The sequence below is a fragment of the Palaemon carinicauda genome, chromosome 23 (assembly GCF_036898095.1).
Source record: "Palaemon carinicauda isolate YSFRI2023 chromosome 23, ASM3689809v2, whole genome shotgun sequence".
Classification (NCBI taxonomy): domain Eukaryota; kingdom Metazoa; phylum Arthropoda; class Malacostraca; order Decapoda; family Palaemonidae; genus Palaemon; species Palaemon carinicauda.
Window position 1 is genome coordinate 72843502 of NC_090747.1, and position 22039 is coordinate 72865540.

The 22039-nt window shown below is 48.3% G+C and overlaps 1 protein-coding gene across 3 annotated transcripts in view; it reads left to right on the forward strand.

The window, feature by feature from the left end:
- The window catches only part of IleRS (Isoleucyl-tRNA synthetase), a 283203-nt gene that overhangs the window by 226856 nt on the left and 34308 nt on the right, over positions 1–22039 (forward strand). For all 3 annotated transcript variants that reach the window (XM_068347042.1, XM_068347044.1, XM_068347043.1), the window contains exons 6-9: positions 10185–10318; positions 10571–10720; positions 11029–11465; positions 11728–11827. In XM_068347042.1, the coding sequence (XP_068203143.1) occupies positions 10185–10318; positions 10571–10720; positions 11029–11465; positions 11728–11827 (821 nt within the window). The remainder of the gene's footprint in view (positions 1–10184; positions 10319–10570; positions 10721–11028; positions 11466–11727; positions 11828–22039) is intronic.

Below are 22039 nucleotides of genomic sequence, written 5' to 3' on the forward strand. Positions count from 1 at the left end.
TAAGGTAGTAGGTTGGTCAGGGCACCAGCCACCCGTAGAGATACTATTGCTAGAGAGTTATGGGGTCCTTTGACTGGCCAGACAGTACTACATTGGATCCTTCTCTCTGGTTACGATTCACTTTCCCTTTGCCTACACATACACCGAATAGACTGGCATATGCTTTACAGATTCTCCTCTGTCCTCATGCACCTAACAACACGCCTGAGATTACCAAAGAATATCTTCTTCACCCAAGGGGTTAACTTGTGCACCGTAATTGTTCAGTGGCTACTTTCCTCTTGGTAAGAGTAGAAGAGACTCATTAGCTATGGTAAGCAGCTCTTCTAGGAGGAGGACACTCCAAATCAAACCATTGTTCTCTAGTCATGGGTAGTGCTGTAGCCTCTGTACCATGGTCTTCCACTGTCTTGGATTAGAGTTCTCTTGCTTGAGGGTACACTTGGGCACACTATCTAATTTTGCTTTTTCTTGTTTTGTTAATTTTTTTATAGTTTATATTGAAATATTTGTTTAGATATTGTTGCTGTTCTTAAAATATTTAATTTTTCCTTGTTTCTTTTCCTCACTGAACTATTTTCCCTGTTGGGGCCCCTGGGCTTTTAGCATCCTGCTTTTCCAACTAAGGTTGTAGCTTAGCAAGTAATAATAATATCACAAATTTTAAGTAATTTGTATTTTTCCTAACAGTACTTACCTCGAACTACTTTCTTAGGAGTATCTGGGATCTCCTCCCATCCTACCAGAATTTTGTGTAGTTTACCCTACTCCCGTTTTCTATGCGGGGCATCTCTGGCGGAGTGATGCGCGCCCAGAGACGACCCGGGGTCAGAGAGCATGCTTGCTCAGGTCTCGCTCTCCAGTAAGTTTTGTCAGATAGGTTTCTATTAAGTCCTGTAAGGCACTCGGTGTAGGATGGGCGGGCCATTACCCGAAAGTAGTTCGAGGTAAGTACTGTTAGGAAAAATACAAATTACTTAAAATTTGTGATTTGTTCCAACACTAAGTACTTACCTCGAACTACTTTCTTAGGAGACTTATACCTTAGGAGGTGGGAGTGTACCACAGGACCCAGAGACTGTGATGAGGAGAGAAAAGGGGGGGAACCTAGATAGGAGGCTAGGTTCTGCTGACCCTTCAAGAGAAAACACGAGAAATAGGGAAAACTACCCAAAAAACTATCTTAGTGTCTAAGTAACTCACCTCTGTAAAAATCTTCGGAGACGTATCCATTCACTGACGATGTATGCCCTGGCAGTTAAAGGGTTTAGTGTCATTTCAGGGAGGGTAATAAGGGAACAGGGGGATAAGGAAGGAACCTGTGTCTCTTGGACTTACTGCACGTGGTTACCCTGGGGCTACACCTTTAAATCTTTTGAAGCGCTGAAATGACGGGACCGAGAGAGAATCTGTCCAAGGACCTCCTCGAGCATTCCTTCAAGTAGTGAGCTGTGAAGGTTGACTGATTGGCCCAAGTACCCGCCCGCAGGATTTGGCCGACTGCCATGTTCTTTTCAAAGGCCAACGAAGTACTCAGACCTCTGATGTCGTGGGGTCTAGGCTTACCCGGAATAGGCATCCCTGCACTACTGTAGGCTCTCATGATCACTTGCCGTAGCCAGAAGGAGATCGTGTTTTTGGAGACTGGTTTCTTCACTAAACCTGAAGAAACGAACAGACACTTGATTTTGGGTCTAAGCCTGACTGTCCTCTCCAAGTACTTCCGTACTGCTCTGACAGGGCACAGTCGCAAGTCCTTCGGGTTGTCTGTACGTGGGATTGCCGGCACCGAGAAGCCTTCGAACTTGGGGTCCCAGACTGCAAGGTTCTGGGTCTTGGCCATGAAGGACGGTACGTACTTGAAGGTAGCTTCATGCCAGCCCTTCGAGTGTGACACCTCATATGAAAGTCCATGCAGCTCCCCTACCTGTTTTGCCGATGCCAATGCTAACAGAAAAACTGTCTTGAGGGTGAGCTCCTTGTCTAAGATGTCCTTAGGGGTTCGAAGGGAGGTTCCATCAACATCTTCAGGACCCTAGCCACGTCCCATTGGGGCACTCTAACCGCTTGAGGATGGCATGATTGCTCGAAGCTCTTGATGAGCATCGAGATGTGTCTGGAGGAACCTAGGATGATGCCCTTTAGGAGGAAGACTTGTCCTAAGGCGGCTTGGACTCCTTGAATGGCTGGGATGGACATATTTACCTCGTCCCTGAGATAGACTAAGAAGTCAGCTATTTCCGGGATGGAGGCTTTCAACGGCTTGATGTTCTTTGCGACGCACCACTTCGGGAAGGTCGCCCATTTAGCCTGGTACACCGCGGCTGACGACCGTCTCAGGTAACCCGACATCCTCGTTGCAGTCTTCGCTGAATACCCTTCCTTCCTCAGGAGACGCTCGATAACCTCCACACGTGAAGGCAGAGGGACCGAGGGTTTTCGTGGAACCTTTGAAAGTGTGGTTGCCGGAGAAGGTCTGACCTGTCCGGAAGGGGCCAAGGTGGAAGGCGCGCCAGTTCCTTTAGATCTGCGAACCACCCTCTCTCCGGCCACCAGGGCGCTACCAAAGTCATCCACAGGTTGTCCGCTCTCCTCACCCTGTTGAGTACTTGTCTGAGCATTCCGAAGGGAGGGAAGGCGTAAACGTCGAGGTTGTCCCAAGGATGCTGGAAGGCGTCCTCGAACAGCGCTCCTGGATCTGGCACAGGAGAACAAAACATGGGAGCTTTGCGTTCATTCTGGTGGCGAAGAGGTCTATTACTGGCGAGCCCCACTTCTGAATCAGAATCTTGGCCACTTCTGGGTGCAGGGACCACTCGGACCCCACCACTTAACCCATTCTGCTGAGGCCGTCGGCCAGGACGTTCCTCTTCCCTGGAATGAACCTGGCCGAGATCTTGATCTGCTCCCTTTCGACTCATTCCAGGAACTCCACCGTGAGGCTGCATAACTCCCTTGATTTTAGTCCTCCTTGCTTCTTTATGTAGGCCACCACCGTGGCGTTGTCACACATCAGTGCCACGGTGTTTCCCCGGAGCTTCTGAACGAACTCTAGGCATGCCCTTTGCACTGGCATCATTTCCAGCACATTGATATGCAGATTCTTCTCCTCGGTTCCCCATCTTCCTCTCGCTGTGCTGTCGAGGAGATGAGCACCCCAACCCTCCTTTGATGCATCCATGAACAGGAGCATCTCCGGAGGATCGGACGCGAAGGGCATCCCCTTGAGGGTGTTCGAAGTGTCGTGCCACCACTCGAGGACCTCCTTCGTTTCCGGGAACATCGGGACCACCTTGTGTGGGGAGTCTCTCTGGTTCCAGGCCTCCTTCAGGTTCCACTGTACTCCCCTGAGTTTGAGTCTCCCCTGTGGGACTAGCTTCTCCAATGACACGAGGTGACCTATTAGTCTCTGCCAGTCCTTGGCTCTCCTGGGCTGACCTGACAGGAAGGGCCGTAGGATCTGACTCAGGTTGTCCATTCTTTCTGCGGAAGGGAATGCTCTTGCCAACTGGGAGTCCAGGACCATCCCGAGGTAGGTCATCCTGGTGGAGGGTATCAATTGGGACTTCTCCAGGTTGATGGTGATATCCAGGACGTTACAGAACTGTAGGAGCTTCGCGCCTTGTCCCCTCAGTGCTTCCTTTGAGGCTGAAAGCAACAACCAGTCGTCCAGGTACCGAATCAGGTGGATGCCCTGTTCGTGCTCCCAGGCTGAGACTGTCGTGAAGATCCTCGTGAAGACCTGAGGGGCTGCGGACAGACCGAAGCAGAGGGTCTTGAACTGTAACGTTTGGGTACCCCATTTCACCCTTAGGTACTTCCTGCTGGAGGGGTGGACAGGGACCTGGAAGTATGCGTCTTTGAGGTCTATGGACATCATGAAGTCAGTGTCCATCTTGAAGTCGGTCTTGCACACAAACTTGTTGAGGGCTGAGAGGTCTATGACTGGTCTCCAGCCCCCTGTCGCTTTCTCCACCAGGAAGAGTCTGCTGTAGAACCCTGGACCTGGGTTCTTGACTGGTTCCATTGCCCCTTTCGCCAGCATAGCAGAGACCTCTTCTTGCAGGGACGTCCTTCTCAAGGGGTCCTTCGGTGCCAACCATTCCGCCTGTAGATCTGGTAATAGAGGTGGGGGGTCCACCAGGAAGGGCAACCTGTACCCTTCTTTCAGGACTGTCACGGTCCACGGGTCCGATCCGTGGTCCCGCCATGCTTGCCAAGAATGTCTGGGGCATCCCCCACCTGAGGCTTCGGCGGGAGTGGGGGCCCCTCTCCCTATCCTGTCTCCTTCGAGAGGCGCGGCCCGAACGACCTCCTCTGGTGGCTGAATAGGAGGGCCTGAATGCTGACTGCGCAGCCGACGTTCCCCTACGGGAGGGCTGCAAAGGTTGCTGCCAGGATGTAGTAGGGGCGTCTCTCCTGGGCTGGTTAGGTGAGGCGCGAGGAGGGAGAGGGACGTCAGACGGAGCTCTTCTATGGGTAGGTCTTCTTGCTGGCAGGGGCCTGGGTTCCGCCACACCCTTTAGTTTCCTCACCCTCTCCACCGTCTCTTCCACTTCCTTGAGGGGGAAAACCGATTCGTCCCACAGTGGAAGGCTCCTCAGGGACCTCGCTTCCCTGTCGGGGAGCCTCCTTACAAGCCTGCTGAGCACTGTCTCTCTCTTCCTCAGAATCCAGTTGGTGGTTTGTGTTATCGACTGATGGGAAAGAAACTTCAGGGCCTTACTTCCCGAGCTAATCAGCTCTTTCAGCAAGGCCTGATTTTCCGGAATTGCGAGGTCATGCGCGGACTGGAATCCTACCAGTGTGGAGGCCCACCAATCCAGCCACGATGACACGTGGATCAAGTCCCTAGATAGCTCCTCCATTATGGCAGTCTCCGCGGGGTAGAAACAAACCGGTGCCGTGGTAGCCCTCTCCTCTTCTGCACCCTGTCCCAAGATGGCGACTGCTGGTTCTACTGCGCAGGCCCCCGCGCGGTGTCCTTCCAGGAGGTAGAACCGGGACTCTGTCTTCAGGTCCTGGAGAAGCCTAGATGCACTCTGGTTCTTGGGGCTTCAGCATGGTTGGCCACGACCTTGCTAACGTGCGCCAATCCCAGCTTCACATCCCTTGCCAAAGGGAGGGCTAGTGAGGGCTTCTGCTGTACAGGCGCATCCACCAACCTGTTGAGGCTCGAGAGCCAGACCTCGTCAGTAAAGGACTCCGGTTCATCCAGCCTATGGTGCCGTCGGATGAGGCCTATCACCCTCCTGTATGCGGAAACCTCTGCTGGTGAACCTTCTTCTCCGTCTTCTACCTTCTCCGCTGGGAGTCCCAGTTCTCGTGACGAAGGACCTACGACGGGGGGAGCCGCACGGGCAGGAGGCATCCTCCTGGAGTGGTCCAGTTCCCTCGCTTCAGGCAGTAGTATGGGCATTGCCGCTGGAACGGAGGCCTCCGTCCTGGTTCTATCTCTTCTTCCGGCGGACCATGGATCTGTGGGCTTGCCCGTCGAGGAAAGGTGTTTCTCCCGTTCTGGACGACTCATCGAAGATCTTGAGGCTGGGACGCGGCTGCCAGACCGAAGGGGCGACTCTCCCCGCTGGGCGGGTGGAGTCGGAACCTTCGCGGACTTATGCCTGTCCCTTGGTGCCTGATGAGACGAGTCCCTCCATCGGTCATACTTCTTTCGTCGACAAAGCCTACCGGTGAGCCGGGCCTGGGGCGCCATCCTGAGGTGCCTGCGACTGCTGCAACCCCCAGGAGTTGGCTACGGGGAATGGAGACTCGCACCCATTCCTCCTCCGGCGAAAGACTTCTCGTGAACTTCCTCCTGGGGGATCTGGAACGTCTCGTCCCGTGGCGAGAGCGTGAATGGGAGCGCGATCGAGATCTCATGCGGGACCTATCTCGTCGTCTCCTATGGTCTCTTGGGGCTCCGTCTTCCGACGAGTAGGAGTAGGCCTCGACCGAGGAGCCCGAAGACCTGTAGGACCTCGTTGGAGGGCCTGAATCTTGCCGCGTTGCTGGTGGTTCTGCATGGGGTTCGGCCGGCAACGAAGGCTCCATGAAGTCCGCCGGGAACGTAGTTGAAGGCGTTGGATGGGAGCGGGGGAGCTCCTCGCTGGGGAACCAGGTCTCAAACTCCTCTTCTGTCCTCGGGCGATCTGAAGGGCGTCTTCGGAGGCGCCCACCCGAGTGTGTCTGATGGCGGCGAGTCATCCTTCTCGGCGGCACCCTCGGCTGCTGACGCACCTGAAAAACCTGCCCAAGAGGCGGGAGAAGACTGTTGCCGTTTTACCCCACATCGGATCGTCCGAAGAGACGGGACCTGCTTTCACCAGGGCTCCGTCCCCCGGATACACCCCCCCCCCCCTCAGGGCCCCCACTTGCCTGGACCGAAGACATAATCCCACTGTCGGGTAAATCAGATTCCTGGGGAAGGGCCACAGGCCGCTTCCCCGCAACAAACTTACCTCGACCCCTACTCTGGGTAGGGGAAGACGGCAGAGAGAGACTGTCCGACCGGACGCCGGGCGAAGCGAGGGGCGAAAAGACGCTGGACTTCCTAGGGGACCGTTGAGAGGCCTTCTTCTTCTTAGTGCCGTACCGCACCCACTGCACTTCATTCCAGGACTTGCACTCCGGACACGTGGCTGTAGGGGAACACACACTGTCCCTACACGACGAACACAAGGAGTGCGGGTCAACTTCCGGCTTAGAGAGGAAAGCGCCACACGATTTTCCGGCCACGGGCCCAGGGCAACGACGGGGATGCTCCATAACCCACTAGTAATACACCATGAGACACAGGAACACAGAGGGAAAGGATAGGGAAACACGCAAAGGGACTACGTGGGGACCGCGTGAGAGACAAAGGGATCGGGGACACAAAGGGTCGCACTGGGTTAGGAGAGAGCGTCGGGGTGTTAACGCCGACGCGACCAGAAACTTACTGGAGAGTGAGACCTGAACAAGCATGCTCTCTGACCCCGGGTCGTCTCTGGGTGCGTATCACTCCGCCAGAGATGCCCCACATAGAAAATGGGAGTAGGGTAAACTACACAAAATTCTGGTCGGATGGGAGGAGATCCCAGATACTCCTAAGAAAGTAGTTCGAGGTAAGTACTTCGTGTTGGAACAAACAAATAATTATTAAGAGTCACTGACTAGGAATTGCTGCTAAGATAACTTTTAAAATACCCAATTTCTCTTTTTTCCAAAAACTTGTAACGTCTCATAACTTGGGAAATATGGTGTTACAAATTTGTCATGTTTCTAGAGTCGATCCCACTTGACAAGAGAATGCCTTGACATAGTTACTTATCTTCATCAGGAGTTATAATTTCTCTATTGTAGCCTTGTGACAGGTAAGAGGGCTATTGAACTTGGGAATAATTTTTTCCAGTTTCACTCAAACTATTTTTCATACTTTTTCTATTGCATATTATTACTCTAACTTTCTTCATATTTTATCAACTGTCTCCCACCTTGCTGTCCATCCTTCCCCTTTTCACTGTCAAGAGTTTTGGGAAGTGATACTATTGCTCTGATTAAAGTTTTTTATAAACTAATTGGGAGGCTTTGGTGGTGTTGCCAGCCACCAACTAATATTTGGACCCAAGGAGTGTCAATATTTCCTTATTGGCATGCGCAACTATCCATTAGAAAAAAAAAAAAAACTGGCCCTTGGAGAACCAGGGGTGACCAGGTTTTTCAAGTTAAGATTCTGCACACAGTCAGTTTTGCCTAGCACTATAATTAAAAGTTGGGATGATTGTATTCTTGAAATGCCAGCTCCACAAGCCTTCTAACATAGATTGACTGGGCATTTAGTAGTGTTGAAGAGCAACAACATTACAGTTGTAACTTAGGTCAACAGAGGAGGAAAAACTGCTATTCATCATTTGCGAGGTAACAAAGCAGTTGGACATTTGATGAGTAGATAACGCTGTGGAACTGTCTGTGAGGTTCATTGCAGGGAAGAAGAATCTCTAGTAGACATGCTCAGTTACTAGGGGTAGGTTGTAGGTTCAGTCGAGAATGGTCCCTACATCCTTAAGTGGTGGGAAGACTTTGTGCTCTATGGAAATCACGGGCAATCAATATGAAACAGGAAACATCCAGTGTTCTGTTTCCCTGTTCCAAACTCTTGGGCAGCATTCAAGGACATATTTCAACACTCCTGGCTTCTGGTCGAGAGGGGCCAAGTAAAGTTCTCCTCTTGCCCACTCTACTACGTTAGATCCACCTGCAGAGGATGATTACTCTGTGGAGTCCTTTGCTCTTCACGGATGAAGACTATCCAGCATCTCCTCCTAGTGAAGACTCGAGACACTGCAGAGAGATATCTGTGGTCTTCTGCTGTTGTGTACCAGGCAGGGGAAGTTGGTCATCTTATGCAATTGATGTTATAGAAGGTGTACTTCCCCTGTTGGAACCTCTCTGCAAGATAGCTTGTCTTCCTTCATTGAGAGAAGCTCCTCTCAGTGTTTGTGGCCCTCTTAAGTAAATGCCTTGTAGTGATCATTGCTTCAACGCAGATTATCATTTCTGTGTAGAAGCCAAGTGATGGGCAAAAGGACTCCAACTGTGGAAGGATTTTTATCTGTAGTTTAACTTATAATTGCTCTCATACTTTTTCTGTTACTTATTATTAATCCTCATTCTGTCGGGTTTGCTTGCCACTATGATTAAAGTGGGGATGATTGTATTCTTGAAATGCTCTTGTTCTTGTCAAGTAGGCTCGGCTTACACTTGAACACCACTAATCATAGTGGTGACATTCCATCATTGTAGGGGAGAGAGTGGACATTTGGTAGTCAGCTTTGTGCCATTGGTGGAGAAATTAATTCCATGAAAAGCTATTGGAGTCTCATTCTATGATGTCAGACAGTCAAAAATGTTCTTTCCTGTAAACTGATTTTTAGTCCTATTTGTTTTGTTCAATTTTATTCTTATTCCCTTCCTTCAAAGAAAAGTAATGAATAGAATTTGAAATGTTTCCTGTAATCCTAGATCCAATGGCAAATCCTAGACACTGTTGATGATCTGATAATTTGAACAAGGAAATTTCTGTTGACAACCTGGGCACTAAGAAAGACCTCTCTTCCAATATTCATTCCTCTGAGTGTTTACATACTGGAACCTTTTGTCCCATCCTCCCCAGAACCCCAAGGGGCTAAAATGTTGGGGGTAAATAGGAGAAAATTAAAAGTACTTTATTATATTAAAGGGAAGTTTCCTGGAACATAAACTGTAATCTTGTAATATCTTTCATGAAAATTAAAAAGATAAAATTGAAATTATCAATTGATAAACAGATTTACAAAACCTGTTACAATACTTCCTGAACATTTCAATGCTAAAATTGCTTTTATGAAAGTTGAAAATAATAGAGTTCTTGGTCTGTCTTACCAAATTGAAGCTTTATAAGTCATTATATCAGTGACTAAATTTTAATCTGTACTCAAGGACTCCTATCTTCAAGGGGAAGAAAAGGAAATTGCTCCCAGTATCATAGTTGAACCAATCTGGCATGTTTCTTTTAGCAGGGAAGGACATAGCAATATGGTTGAGGGATACGAGTGCCTGTAAAAAAAAGTCGTAACCATTCCTCTGGGTAAATTGAAAATAGATGATGGGGTCTTAGTTTGCTAGTTACGGTTGGCAATGAAACATAAGCAATGCTCCTTACTAACTTTACATCTTCCCCTTCTAATGTTTATTAGAGGATATATCCCTTGGAGGAAAGATAGGCTACTGAAGGATCTTTACATTAGAATTTTAATTCCTGCCGTATTGCTTGCTTCCTTACGATTACCATTGTTTGTTAGCTGTTTAGCTTTGTGTACTTTTTGATACTCCAGTTTTATCCCTATATTAAGGGGTGTATATTTGGGAAAGCACTTTTGGAGTTTAGTGATACATTGGTCTTGCTAAAAATACCTTATTGGTACTGAATACTTTAGGTTATTCATTCATTTTTTACTCTATTTATACAGGGAAAATTTGGTAGTGGTTTGTAAACAGCTACTGTATGTACCGTATTCAGTTCCATACTCTTCATTTTAGCATAGCCTCTATATTGCCAGTGAAGGGAAGCTCACACTTTTCTTAACTGAATTTACTCATAACAAAATATCTGCTATACTTGATTTAAGAGTGATTCATGTTACCAAATTTTTTGGCAAATTTTACAGTGGTGGTAAACTTCCCAATCGTTGGTGAGCCTGATGTTTTGCTGGTAGCATGGACGACCACTCCATGGACATTACCTTCAAATCTTGCACTGTGTGTGAACCCTGAGCTTGATTACGTGAAGGTTCAAGGAAAGGTGAGAATTGTGGGGGGTGTGTATGTACCTAGTTTTAAGAGGAAAGGGCTTTAATAGTTATGGTTGTCCTTCATTTTTGTTTCTTTTTCAAATTTTGCATTGTATCATGTCTCTGGGAATTGTAAAAATGTTTTATTGTTTCTATATTTCTTTAAGAATTGTATGAAATGAGTAATTTTTATTGTTAATAATAAGAAATTACAAATTTTCTAGGAAATCAGGAATGTAAATTGCTGTTTTCTTATTTTACAGACTAAGGAAAAGAGTGGAAAGTACATACTGATGGAGGCCCGTCTATGTCAGATGTTCAAAAATGAGAGTGAATATGATGTACTGCAAAAATACAAAGGAAAGGAGCTTGAGGGAATCCGTTATGAGCCTATCTTTGACTACTTTAAAAAGGTCAGCCTCCATTTCACTTCCTCTATAGCTAGTTTGTTGATGGTTTAGAATAAAGAAATTTGTGAATGTTAGTATATAAAATCATGTTTGTATGTCCAGCTATACTGATACTGTACTCTATATCTTAATTATTTTTTGGGGGGGGTTAAGTTGTGTAATTGGATATTTTAGGTTTGATGAAAATATACATTTTATGAATTTGGATATTTTGAGAGATTGCCATTTCAAGTACTTGAACAGCTAAGATTTTTCTTTTTAAGCATATTTATAATTTTGTTTTAGCTTATGTGGGGTTTTATAACTTTCAGAAAGAAGCCAATGGAGCCTTTAAAGTATTGTGTGATGGTTATGTAAGTAGCGAGTCTGGTACTGGTATCGTCCATCAGGCCCCATACTTTGGTGAAGATGATTTCAGGATAAGTTTGAGTTATGGTATCATAACACGTGACGAAGACCCCATATGCCCCGTAGATGATGCTGGCCGATTTGTCCTTCCTGTAACTGACTTTAAAGGGGTTCATGTCAAAGAAGCTGATCCTGATATCATCAAGCTTCTAAGATCTCGAGGGCGACTTGTCCAGGCTGATCGTGTGAACCATAGTTACCCCTTCTGCTGGAGATCTGATACCCCACTCATCTATCGGGCAGTTCCTTCGTGGTTCATCCGTGTAGAACAGATGCAGGAAAAGCTTTTGGAAAGCAACGAAAAAACATACTGGGTTCCAAGCTTTGTCAAAGACAAAAGGTAATTTTACTTGATGTAAATCTGTAAGCTAAATATTCACTTTTAAGGTTATGTTTGCAGTATTTCATATAGCGAGTATATTTGAATTCTTGTAAGTATAAATAATTAATTTGTTTAAGAAAATTTAGCATAACACTTGTTACAGATGTAATAAATTTTCAAATTGATAACTGTAGAAACATTTTAGGAAGATGTAAGGGGTATTGTAAAGAATATAGTTTTCTGATTTAATTTACTCTTATTAAGAAATGAATTTCTCTAGGTTTGCCAATTGGCTCAGAGATGCAAGAGACTGGGCAGTGAGTCGTAATCGTTACTGGGGTACCCCCATGCCCTTGTGGGTGTCTGAGGATTTTCAAGAGGTATGTAAATATATAGTTTAGTTTTCAATATTAAACTTAGCCGGTGATCATATAAGCTGTCAGCTCTGCTGCCCGACAGAAAAACCTAAGGACAAAATACGCCAGCGATCGCTATACAGGTGGGGGGTGTACATCAATTGCGCCATCTGTCAAGCAGGTACTCAAGTACTCCATGTCAACACAGAACCAATTTTCTCTCTGTCGTGCCACTGGCAAGACCTACTAAATACGCTGTTACTAACTGGATTGGTTTTCACAACTATTTGGTGAAGTACACTATTCTAGTTTTGAGCTTTCGCTATGCAGGGGTTTTATCTTCATCTCAAAACTTGAACTCGTTTTGGATAGATTTAATTATGGTGACAAAGAGAGTATGGACTCTCTTTCACTTTTAAATGGCCGACCCTTCCCTTGACGGAAGTGTGTTTAGGTTTTTAGTAATTTTGCTTAACACGTTATAGATCTATGTATTTTATATCTCTCCGCCTTTATTAGGCCTCTTCGATTAACTTTCCATTTATTATAAACATATAAAAATAAATTTTTATGTTTTGTTTATATGCGACCTTTCCTGATAGTAGGCGGTCCTAACTTGGAACCGAAGTTAATCAACGTTGAGCCCGTTATATCGTATTTAGCCTTTAAGGAATTTAAAACTTTTTAAATTTAATGTTTTATGAAAGAATTTCTTTGATAGTCTTCGTACTGTTTTCAAAGATGAACTAACGTTTAGTTTTTTTTAGACTACGCAGTTGTTGACGTTCAGGACGTTCAACATGCGCTCTATCGTTACGGTAGAGAGAGAGTGTATCACGGTTTCACTTTGCAGTAAGAGTAAATCGATTCTGACGTTTCGTTCATTCTTTCTTAACTTAAATGGTTTAAATTCTAAATTAAAGGAACTTTTTATTTGGAAAACCTTTCAGTTTTTTTCCTTTAGCCAAATAACATGTTTTTTTTGACGATATATAATTGGGCTCTTCTCTCAGGTGCGAAATCAAGAGAGAAAGAGAGAGAGAGATAGAGACGGAGGGAGAGAGAGGGGAAAAAAAAAACGTTCCGTTCAAGCGGGTAACGTTGTTCTCGTGTTACTCTCCTCCCTAGTCGCTGTACGGGGAAGAAGGTAAAACGTTTCTAGGGTTTTATTCTTGTCCCCAGGCTATGTGCGGTGAGAGTTTGTAAACGTAGTTTATTTGAACTAGTGTTTAGTCTCTTTCCCAGCCACTGAATTCTTTATCTTTATATATGTTTTCTGTTTTTGCTAGTATTAATGAGCTGCATTATACGACTGTTTTCGCAATTACTACCTTTTAATGAAGGGTAGAATTGCGTGTTTCAGGTAGAAATCAGTAAAAGTTTCGATTTCAGTGAAATAAGTGCAAAACAGAAAATCGAAGTGATAAAGTGATATGCGCAAAGTGTTACAGTGTTGCGTCCGAGGGTTCGTCTGTTCGTGCCTGTCGTTCACCTAGTCCGGGACCTCTTGCAAGCTCCCAAGCCCAGGGGAGAAGTAATGTCGAACGACTTATGGGTTCGTCAGGCCTTGATCAACGAACAGACGTTTCCCTCCGTGGTTTCGGGCGTATCTACCCAAGATCGCCCCACCCACACAAAGACGAGAGAGCCCATTTACTTCTCGTCTGCGGAAGAGCTTTCTCGTAAGAAACCATGGACCAAGGTCTCGCAGCTTATTAAGCGCAAGTCGGTCCCTTCCGCGCAAGTCCAACGGCCCAGTTGTAGCCACTGGGTCAGTTCGGACTCGCTGCAGTCTTCCGACGACTGCTCACCTCCTAAGAGAGGCAAAGTGGTACCGCAACAGGCAGTAACACCGTCTGTTGCCGCACCTGCTACTGTAGACCCTGAATGGTCTTTGCTGCAGACCATGCAGACACAGTTAACATCGTTAATGCAGGAGTATCGTGCGGAGAAGGTTGACGCTGCACCCGTTAGCCTACAACCAACCACGGTTGTGCGTTCAGTTGACGCTGAGGCTACCTTCTCCCGCACTCCGGCTGTGAGAGTTCCACCAGCGCAGTGTACCCTGCCAGCCGCATGTTGACGTTCACAGACGCACGGAACCCTCCGTTGACGTTCGCGAGTTACCACAACAACAGGAGGGTGGAGTTAAGTTGCTTTGTTTTGACGCTGTGCGTCAACCTCCGCATTCTAGAGTTGTTTTGACTGCTCAGTATAGACAGTCAAAGCAGTCTCGAGTGAACACTGTATGTCCTCACGCACCTGTTGTGGTTGACAGTTCAGTTGTTGACAGTTCACAGACTGTCAAGCAGTTACATGACGTTGCCTTCTGGTCTGCTACTAATGCACCAGTGCTGTATGTCCTCACGCACCTGTTGTGGTTGACAGTTCAGTTGTTGACAGTTCACAGACTGTCAAGCAGTTACATGACGTTGCCTTCTGGTCTGCTACTAATGCACCAGTGAGAGACTCACTGAGATAACCTAGCTTTTATCGGACAAGGTTCCTGTAGATGAGAAAGTGCTGTTCTCCCTCCTACTGATATTCCTTTGAGGACTCTGTCATTTGGAGAGGAGCCTTAAGCTGCTTAGCCTCCTATGGACTTTAATTAAATCATGATATTTTTTTAAGGATCTTCGTCCGGATCTTGTAACTGCTGCTCCTCGTTCGCCTAAACGTCAGAGCTTACACTAGGCCTAGCTACTTCGAAGCCGTTGTTGTTAAGCTAGTGCTCTCGCTCTCCTAGAGAGCGTTACGTTGGCTAGGCGACTGGTTTTTGCACCAGGAGGAGTTTTAGGGATACAGCCTTTGATTTCCCTTCTTTTAAACTGGCTTATAGAGCGAGAGTCTGATAGGACACGAGAGAAGTTCTCGGCTTGGGAGTTCATGCCTCTGCCCAGATAGACTTCTCAATTCTGGTAGACTCGCCCTGGCGCCTAGCCAGGAGACGCTCCAAGTTGTTTACAGGTCAACTTCTCAACTTTTGTCGAGCCTTTGAAGTTTTGCTGTTCTATTATGTCACACATAACAAGGCTTCCAGGGATGGTAAATGGTTCCGCCTCAGTCGCTAACCCCGTCTGTTGCCACACCTGCTCCCGTAGACCCTAGTGGGCTTTGCTGCAAGACATGCAGTCCAAGCTTGTGTCCTTGATAGAGGACTTAAATGCGGAGAAGAACCTTCTGGCCAACAACCTTCCAACCGGTTGGTTGTGCGCCCTGTTGACGCTGAGGTATCCTACTCGCGTCTTCCAGTTGAGGTGGTTCCTCCACCGATGCGACCCAGTGTGGGTTGCCAGTCGCACGTTGACGTTAAGCGACGCTCGGAGGTGGTTGTTGACGTTCAGTGTGTCACTAGGAAGACGTTCAACAACCAGCAGAGGTGACTTGTTGTGACGCAGTGCGTCAACCTCAGCAACCCGGTAGGGTGTTGACTGCACAACCCAGACAGTCTAGACAGTTCGGGTTGACGCTGTACTTCCTCGCGCACCCATGGTTGTTGACAGTTCACAGACTGTGCAGCAGTGCCATGATATTGCGTCCGGCTCCGTCACGCATCCACCAGTGCGACCGGATTCAGCGAGTCAGACGTTGCCCACTCCGTTGCCGTTTCCTCATCAGATTCGGATGAGGAACCCTCTGATGAGGACGTTGCTGAACAAGACGATCAACCCTCAGCCCTGCTATCCATCCAGAAGATGCTGAAGAAGGAACGCTGCCCAGTCAGGCTGTGGATGAGTCTGGTAGGGACACTGTCATCCGTGGATCAATTTGTGTCACTAGGAAGACTACACCTCCGTCCTCTTCTATACCATCTAGCTTTTCACTGGAAAAAGGACAAGACGCTAGAAGCGGTCTCGATCCCGGTTTCCGGAAAGATAAAGTCTTGTCTGACTTGGTGAAAGGACTATATCAACCTTAGAGAGGGTCTTCCCCTGACTGTTCAGACTCCCAACCACGTTCTCTTCTCGGACGCATCGGACGTAGGCTGGGGTGCGACATTAGACGGTAGGGAATGCTCGGGATTATGGAACTCGAATCAAAGGACAATGCATTTCAACTGCAAGGAGCTACTGGCAGTACGTCTGACCTGGAAAAGTTTCAGGTCTCTCCTTCAAGGCAAAGTGGTGGAGGTGAACTCGGACAACACCACGGCTTTGGCGTACATCTCCAAGCAAGGAGGGACCTACTCTCTGACATTGTACGAGATCGCAAGGGACCTCCTCACCTGGTCAAAAGGTCTAGACATTTCACTAGTTACGAGGTTCATCCAAGGCAACTTGAATGTCATGGCAGATTGTCTCAGTCGGAAGGGACAAATAATTCCAACAGAATGGACCCTCCACAAGGATGTATGCAAGAGACTTTGGGCCACCTGGGGCCAGCCAACCATAGATCTCTTCGCAACCTCGATGACCAAGAGGCTCCCAATATTTTGCTCACCAATCCCGGACCCAGCAGCAGTTCATATAGATGCCTTTCTACTAGATTGGTCACATCTAGATCTATATGCATTCCCTCCGTTCAAGATTGTCAACAAGGTACTGCAGAAGTTCGCCTCTCACGAAGGGACAAGGTTGACGCTAGTTGCTTCCCTCTGGCCCGCGGGAGAATGGCTCACCGAGGTACTTCGATGGCTAGTAGACGTTCCCAGAACACTTCCCCTAAGGGTGGACCTTCTACGTCAGCCACGCGTAAAGAAGGTACACCAAGGCCTCCACGCTCTTCGTCTGACTGCCTTCAGACTATCGAAAGACTCTCGAGAGCTAGAGGCTTTTCGAAGGAGGCAGCCAGAGCGATTGCTAGAGCAAGGAGAACATCCACCCTTAGAGTCTACCAATCGAAGTGGGAAATCTTCCGAAACTGGTGCAAGTCAGTATCCGTATCCTCGACCAGTACCTCTGTAACTCGAATAGCTGACTTTCTCTTATATCTGAGGAAAGAACAATCTCTTTCAGCTCCCACTATCAAGGGTTACAGAAGCATGTTGGCATCAGTCTTCCGTCACAGAGGCTTAGATCTTTCCAACAATAAAGATCTACAGGACCTCCTTAAGTCTTTTGAGACCACGAAGGAGCGTCGTTTGGTTACACCTGGTTGGAATTTAGACGTGGTACTAAGATTCCTTATGTCAGACAGGTTCGAACCGCTACAATCAGCCTCCCTGAAAGATCTCACCTTAAAGACTCTTTTCCTGATATGCTTAGCCACAGCTAAAAGAGTCAGTGAGATTCATGCCTTCAGCAAGAACATCGGATTCTCATCCGAAACGGCTACATGTTCTACAACTTGGTTTTCTAGCCAAACACGAGCTGCCTTCTCGGCCTTGACCAATATCGTTCGATATTCCAAACTTATCGTATGGTTGGAAATGAACTAGAAAGAGTCTTATGTCCTGTAAGAGCTCTTAAGTTCTATTTAAAACCTTTACGAGGCCCGTCTGAAGCTTTATGGTGTTCAGTTAAGAATCCATCTTTGCCTATGTCAAAGAATGCTTTATCCTATTTTATCAGACTTTTAATACGAGAAGCTCATTCCCATCTGAATGAGGAAGACCAAGCTTTGCTGAAGGTAAGGACACACGAAGTTAGAGCTGTCGCAACTTCCGTGGCCTTTAAACAAAATAGATCTCTGCAAAGTATAATCGACGCAACCTATTGGAAAAGCAAATCAGTGTTCGCGTCTTTTTATCTTAAGAATGTCCAGTCTCTTTACGAGAACTGCTACACTCTTGGACCATTCGTAGCAACGAGTGCAGTAGTGGGTGAGGGCTCAACCACTACAATTCCCTAATTCCATAACCTTTTTAATCTTTCTCTTGAAATGTTTTATTTTTGTTTTTGGGTTGTCCGGAAGGCTAAGAAGCCTTTCGCATCCTACTTGATTTGGCGGGTGGTCAAAGTCATTTCTTGAGAAGCGCCTAGATTAGAGGTTTTGATGAGGTCCTTTAGTATGGGTTGCAACCCTTCATACTTCAGCTCCTAGGAGTCGCTCAGCATCCTATGAGGATCGCGAGGCTCAGTAAGGAAGACGTACTTAAAAAGGCAGAGTAATTGTTCAAGTCGACTTCCTTACCAGGTACTTATTTATTTTATGTTTGTTATTTTGAATAACTGCTAAAATGAAATACAAAATACTTAGCTCATAATAATGTCAACATGTAATGCTGGTCTCTACCCACCCCCCTGGGTGTGAATCAGCTTATATGATCACCGGCTAAGTTTAATATTGAAAAATGTTATTTTTATTAATAAAATAAATTTTTGAATATACTTACCCGGTGATCATATATTAAAGGACCCTCCCTTCCTCCCCAATAGAGATCCAGTGGGCCGAGGAGAAAATTGGTTCTGTGTTGACATGGAGTACTTGAGTACCTGCTCGACAGATGGCGCAGTTGATGTACACCCCCACCTGTATAGCGATCGCTGGCGTATTTTGTCCTTAGGTTTTTCTGTCGGGCAGCAGAGCTGACAGCTTATATGATCACCGGGTAAGTATATTCAAAAATTTATTTTATTAATAAAAATAACATTTTTTGTTATGACGTGTTTAACGAGACCACTTGAGTTACAGTTAGAAAATCATACACTAATAAATTAGGGGATGTAAGATTTACTGAACAGTACTTACTTGTTGATGGGTACTCATTTAGGGAATTATGTAGTGCTCCTGAATGGGTTCATGAATTTGTGATTGAATTGAGTGAGAATGTACATATGTTTGTTCCAACACGGAGACTTACCTCGAACTACTTTCTTAGGAGGTACCTGGAATCTCCTCTCAACCGACCAGAGTTTTGTGTAGTTTACCCTACTTCCGTTTTCTGTGAGGACTACCCCAGGCGGAAGGATACGTGCCCTGAGGCTAGTCCCGAGCCAGGTCGCGTGTTAGCTTGGGTCTCGACCCTCAGTAAGTTCTCTGGTCGTGTCGTGATACCATCCCGAGGCTCTCCGTTCTCTGTGCGACCCCTTGTGTCCCCGACTCACGTGTCCCATGTGTCCCCGACTCGCGTGTCCCATGTGTCTCCCGTGTGGTATCCCTGTACTTTCCCTTGTGTTCTTGCGTGTTCGCTTGAATCCCTTGTTCTTTCCCAAGTGTATTCCTTATCCTTTCCCTGCGTTCCTGTGTCTTACGGTGTTGTCTTGTGCATTATGGAGCATGCCCGCCGTTGTCCTGGGCCTAGAGCCGGGAAGTCGTGTGGAGCGTTTTTGTCCAAGCTGGAGGTTGACCCTCATTCCCTTTGCTCTTCGTGTAGGGGTAGAGTGTGCTCTCCGTCGGACACGTGTCCGGAGTGTGTGTCGTGGAGTGAAATCCAGTGGGTTCGTTTTAGTACGAAAAAGAAGAAGTCCGCTAAGCGATCTCCCAGGAAGGCGAGCACCTCTTCGCCCTTGAGGTTGCCAGGAGGGAAGTCTGACGGTGTTTCTCTCCCATCTTCCCCTACCCAGAGTAGGGGACGAGGTAAGTCCGTTGCGGGGAAGAAGCCGATTGCTCTTCCCCAGGAGTCTAGTCTTCGAGATGTTGGGGTTGCTGACTCTTTGCAGGCAAGTGGGGGGCCTGAATGTGTTTTTAGTAGGGGTCTTGGAGAGACTGCCCTTGTGCATGGGGGCACGTCTCGTCTGATGACCTCATGTGGGGTAAAAATGTCCCTGTCTCTTCGCCCGCTTCATGGGCCTACGTTTCAGGTACTTCTGCAGCTGATGGCACCCAAGATAAGATAGACTCTCCGGCAGCGGATCCCTTAGGGTGGGGATCCTCGAAGACTCCAGGTAGGTCCCCGTTGAGGATGGAAGAAGGCCTTGGTTCCTGGTTACCCAACGTGGAGCGACCAAACTCTCCCCCAGCTCCTCTTTCGGCGGTTCCTGACATGTTTCTACAACCTTCGACCTCCGGAACCCAGCAAATCATGAAGACGTCCATTCCCCATGCGCCTGCCCCTCAGTCGCGTTATGCAGAGTCGTCGGGGTCTTCAGCGGCAGGTTCAGCTTTCTCTTCGGAGGGAGAAGCGCAGAGGAGGGATAGATCCAGGAGCAGACGTTCCCATTCGAGGTCGCGTTCGAGGTTGAGATATGGGAGAAGGCGTTCCAGGTCTCCGAGGAGGAAATACAGGAGGAGTAGGTCTCCCAAAGAAGAATGGGTCCTCGTCCCCCGCAGGAAGCTCGCGGACTTCCCTGCGATCACCGAGCTCTGCGAGTTGGCGGTCCAGAGACGGTTCTCCAAGAAGGCCCTCTTCCAGCCACAGGTTTGACCCTCGAAAGGACCTCTTCAGAAAGGCGTAATGCCGCGAAACAACCGACTCAACCCGCCCAGCGGAGAGAGTCGCTTTTTCGGACGGGCAGCCTCGTCGAGTCAGCAAAATTGGCTCAACCTTTGGATCCACAGGGACGGCTTCCTCCGTCGGGCAAGCCCACGGAAGCCTCACCCTCATTGTCGAAGGACATGTTAAGGACGGAAGCCCTCGCTGACACGGCGGTGCCCGTCCAAGGACCGAGGCCTAATGCGGAGGTGCCAGTCGGCACAGCTCCTTACCGCCACACGGAGGTGCCAGTCGGCACAGCTCCTTACCGCCACACGGAGGTGCCCGTCGAGTCTGCACCTCAGTGCCAGACAGAGGTGCCCGTCGAGTCAGCACCTCAGCGCCAGACGGAGGTGCCCATCGGGACAGCGCCTCAGCTACAGACAGAGGGCGCGGTCGGCGACGCGGAGGGTTCTCCAACCGAGGATTCAGCCTATCGGAGGGTTATAGGCCTCATACGGAGGCATCACAGGATCGAAGAGCCTGTTCCCGCCGACAAAGATGCCTGGCGTTCCAGCCTCAATCGTTTAATGGAGGCCCCCGTACAGCAGAAACCCTCCTTAGCGCTACCTGTGGCCAGGGACGTGGTTCTGGGATGCACTCACGAAGACAAGGTTGTGGCGCGCAATGCCGAAGCCCCCAAATCCCAGAGTGCCTCAAAATTACTCCAGGGTCTAAGGTCCCAGAGCAAATATTATGTGCCGGAGGGGCAGCGACCGGGAGCCTACAGGATGGAGGCCTCCCTTGAAGTGTTTGGTCAGGGTGCCCCAGATGACAGAGCCTCGTCAGCCCCGATTTGTTTCTCCCAGTCAGAGGCGACGATGATGGAGGAGATGTCTAAAGACCTGGTCAACGTTGCTTCCTGGTTGGACTAGTGGGCATCAACTCTGGTGGGTATCCAGGCCACCTACGACTTGACAGACCCAGCGAATCAAGCCCTCTTGAAAGAACTCATCATCTCCGGGGGAAGGACACAGAAGTTCTTGACTTTCCAGTCTCTTGCCCCATCGGCCAACTGGATCCTTAGGAGAAGGGATACGGTCCTGACCAAGCTATCCCAGAGAATCCCTGACAGGGAAGCGAGGGCTTTGAGGAGCCTGCCCGTGTGGGGTGACTCGCTTTTTCCCTTGAAACAAATGGAGGAAGTCATGGAGAAGGTCATGAGGAGGAAGGAAGTGAGTGGGCCCAGACCTCAAGCCATGAGGAGACCTGCTTACAGAAGGCCAACGTCGGATGGACCCTCTACTTCTCGAGCCTCTCCTAGCCAGACGAGGAGAGACGCCCCATCTACCTCTTGGGCTCAACCACCGCAGCCCCCCCGTAGAGGAGCTCCGACAGCACCTGCCTCGTTTAGAACGTCCTACTCAGCTTCCAGGAGAGGGCGTTCAGGTCGTTCCTCCAGAAGGAGATAGGGTGAGAGGCCCCCTACTGATGCCCAAGCCTCAGGTTGGGGGGATGCCTCAGACATTTTTGGCAAGCATGGAAAGACCACGGTGCAGAACCCTGGACAGTAACGGTGTTGAAGGAGGGTTACAGACTACCATTCCTGGCAGAACCGCCTCCTCTGATTCCAGCCAGTCGGGCGGAGTGGCTAGCACCCAAGGACCCTTTGAAGAGGGCAGCCTTACAGGAGGAAGTATCCACGATGTTGGAAAAAGGTGCGATGGAAACGGTTCTACATCCGGGCCCAGGCTTCTACAGCCAACTCTTTCTGGTGGAGAAAGCGACGGAAGGTTGGAGACCGGTGATAGATCTGTCAGCCCTCAACAAGTTTGTGTGCAAGACACAAGATGGACACCCCGAAGTCGGTCCTGCAGTCCCTGAGGGAAGGGGACTACATGATGTCCATAGACCTCAAGGACGCGTATTTTCAGATCCCTATCCACCCCTCAAGCAGGAAGTTTCACCGGGTGAAGTGGGGTACCCAGATCCTGCAGTTGAAG